Below are 3,241 nucleotides of genomic sequence, written 5' to 3'. Positions count from 1 at the left end.
AATAGTCTTCCAACATGTCTGGAACCTCCAGAAACAAACAAAATTGAAGAGATGTTTGATGATTACCAAAACAACAACTACTACTACTAGTCTATTACCTAGAGCAGCTTCCCAACCAACAACTGAGCAAATCCTCCTAGCCACACACAACTCTACGAACTTTTGGTCAGCTGAAGCAGTGGTGTGGGCCCCATCGGAAAATATGTATCCATCTCTTTCACTTTTGGAGCACACGGGGGAGGTGCCATTGCACTCGAACATCCCCTTTGGAGTCCACCCACTCCCCAGTGAACAGGGAGCCGTGGCATTTGAAAACCCTGCCAAAAAAAAAAAACACAAAAGTAGCAAAGAAATGATTTACTACTACAGTAATAATTTAAGGAGTATGACTGAATAAAAAAACAAAACATATAGTAAATGAGTCTCTATCAACTCTCACCAAACATTGCTGGGCTTTCAAGAAAAAGAGATCCAGAACAACTTGTGACTGTTTGCCACAACCACAACCGTAGAGTCATCAGAAATTCGAGAAAAATTCAGAAGCACTTCATCCAATACACGATTATACTCCACCGCAGCTACGTTCAACTCTTTATTGCACTTCTCCAACCCGCTAAGCTCCCGATTGTTCGGGATGCAACCAAGAGGACCAACATTGTTCACAAAATATGTACGCCCACCAACTTTTTCATAAAGAGTCTATACAAAACAAAAAAAAAAAAAAGAAGGAAAAAGATACTGTAAATGATACTCCATTATTTAAATTACTTGGAAATATATCTATCTATATAAAGATAAATGATGTGGCTATTTTATACCTTCAAGAGATTACCCATTTCTGAACCCAACTGTTGAGCAAACACTCTCAGGTCCTACAAAAATTAAGAACATGAAAATTACTAACATGTATTTTAGGATAACTAAAAAAAGTGGAGTAGATAGAAATGAAACGTAAAATGCACAAAAGTGTTTTTAACTAACTACGTACCTTCCCTTTGAGGGAAAACATAAGAAGGTCATTCCAACCCACAGAAATTACGTAGACGGCTTCATCAAACCTGGCCTTAATTTGCATCCCATTTCTTCGGCCCATAGAGCATCTGATGGACTTGATCCAAAATGGGGTAGCACTAGAAAAACCAGAAACAAATCAATCAGAAAACATAACATCCTAGGTCATATATATATATATATATATATATATATATATATATATATATATATATATATTGTTGGCCAATACTCCAATAAATTGGTTAGAAAACCAAACATCTACAAACATACACACAGATAGACACACACACACTCTCTCTCTCTCTCTCTCTCTCTCTCTCTCTCTCTCTCTCTCTCTCTCTCTCTCTCTCTCTCTCTCTCTCTCTCTCTCTACTGGAGAGACAACACCGGCCTGTCCGAAAAATCCAAAACAAGATAGAATCACAGAGCTGATAAAAAAAGAAGAAGATAGAATCACAAAACTACCAAAATACCTCAAACCCGACAAAAGGCCGGGTAGCCTGTAGAAGACCAAAATCGGCGCAGGGCCGATCCTGAGCTAAAGCTTAGAGTGCGACCGCTTTAGGCCTCTGAAGTTAACCTAAAACTGGGCCTCATTTTCCATATGCGAGATTTAATAATGTATATATGTAAGTTGTTCCATGCTTAAAAAATGTTGAGTGCTAGAACTGATGGTCCGGCAATCTTTCTAAAACCTTAAGGTTCCAGGTTTAACACCCAGGAGAATCTTTTCCTTTTGCCAAAACTCAATCTTTTTCGCTGGTGCAGGAGGCCCTTTGTCTTTTGGCAAACTAATTCTTTGTCACTCACAAGAGGCCCCCTTGTCTTTTGGCAAACTAATTTTTTTTTCTTATTTTCTGTAATTAGACCTAGGTCGGTATTACACAATTCTTGCATCCCTTATATTCTAAATTAGTTATGTTTGAGTGATTATAGATATTACTCAAAGTCTAGATTCAAATTTTTTTGGCACGATAAGTGTTTTGATAAGTTTTGTTTCCTTTCATTTATTTCAATTTTATTTTCAACTTCTAATATCAAATTCACAAATAAAATACTTTTGACTATAAATAAACCAATATAATTAATTTTCACTCAACAAACTTTGATAAAAAAAATGCTTAAAATAAATAATTCTCTCATTGCTAAAAATAGTATTCTTACGGTTAAAGTTAATAACATGATTAGTTAGAAAAAAATGAGGTGTACTTCGTCATGTTTGATTTTTTTCTCTAATGGTATAAAACATTTTAAAATTTTATTTTAGTTAAATTAGAAAACTAAAATATCATGTTTAATCTTTTTATCTTATACTAACCACCTATATTGGATTTTTTTTAATAGAAAATCTAAGGCCTTAATTTTAAATGTTGCTTTAAGCCTCCAAAACCTCAGGGTCGGCCCTGAATCGGCGCTAGCGAAATTGATTCCACTACCCTCCAACTTGACTCTCTTTTTGTCCAGAGAATTGTAGGATTGTGGGATAGGAATGTTGAGATGCTTCGTTGCAAAGAAAACATGTAAAGATTAGAAACCATATTTCAATTTGTAAATCAAAAATTTCAAAACAAATATCACTACAACAAAATTCGGTTATGGCCACGCACTATAGTACGTCGGCAAAGGGTTTTGGCGACGCAAGTCCTTGCGTCGGCATGCGATCGGCGTTGCTATGTCGGCAATAGTATTTGCCGACGCGAACACCTCCGTCGCCAAAAGGCAGGAGATTTGGCGACGCAAAGTGCGTCGATGAAAGTATGGTTGATGTGGGAAACATATTACACCTTTGCCGACGTGTTTTACGTCGCCGAAGGTAGCCTATTGGCAACACCAGTTGTTGCGTCGCCGAAAGGTTACTTGACGAAAAAAGACAATTTTCTTGCACCTCATAGGTTTTGAACCCAAGTCATCCGACTACACAAGCCTCTATGCTCAAAGCTACGACCAACTGCACTACACATACTTCTCGTTATATATTTGAAACATCTAATATATATAGTACTCCCTCCGTCCCTTTTTAAGTGTCCTGCTTCGTAATTCCAACTTATTAAAAAAATATCATCATTATACCTTTCACATCAACCTTTTTCCTCCACTTTCCCTACTTACCCATCATCATTACACTTTTACTCACTTACTTTTCAAAAAGAAATCTACTTTTTGGGGATAAAATAGACAATGCACCAACTTTTACCCATTAACTTTACAAAATGGACACTTATTAAGG

At 36.6% G+C, this 3,241-nt stretch overlaps 1 protein-coding gene across 1 annotated transcript; it reads right to left on the bottom strand.

Annotated features, from left to right (window-relative positions):
• Nucleotides 1–290: 290 nt before the first annotated feature.
• Nucleotides 291–1,753, bottom strand: LOC131334060 (GDSL esterase/lipase At5g14450-like). The gene is made up of 5 exons (XM_058368928.1): nt 1,488–1,753; nt 989–1,130; nt 819–872; nt 440–699; nt 291–317 (listed from the first exon to the last, which is right to left on the bottom strand). The coding sequence occupies exons 2-4, from the start codon at nt 1,091–1,093 to the stop codon at nt 457–459; spliced, it is 402 nt and encodes a 133-aa protein (XP_058224911.1). The 5' UTR covers nt 1,094–1,130; nt 1,488–1,753; the 3' UTR covers nt 291–317; nt 440–456.
• Nucleotides 1,754–3,241: the final 1,488 nt, after the last annotated feature.

This window comes from Rhododendron vialii, chromosome 7a, assembly GCF_030253575.1.
Source record: "Rhododendron vialii isolate Sample 1 chromosome 7a, ASM3025357v1".
Taxonomy (NCBI): Eukaryota; Viridiplantae; Streptophyta; class Magnoliopsida; order Ericales; family Ericaceae; genus Rhododendron; species Rhododendron vialii.
This window is presented reverse-complemented; position numbering and strand designations above follow the sequence as displayed.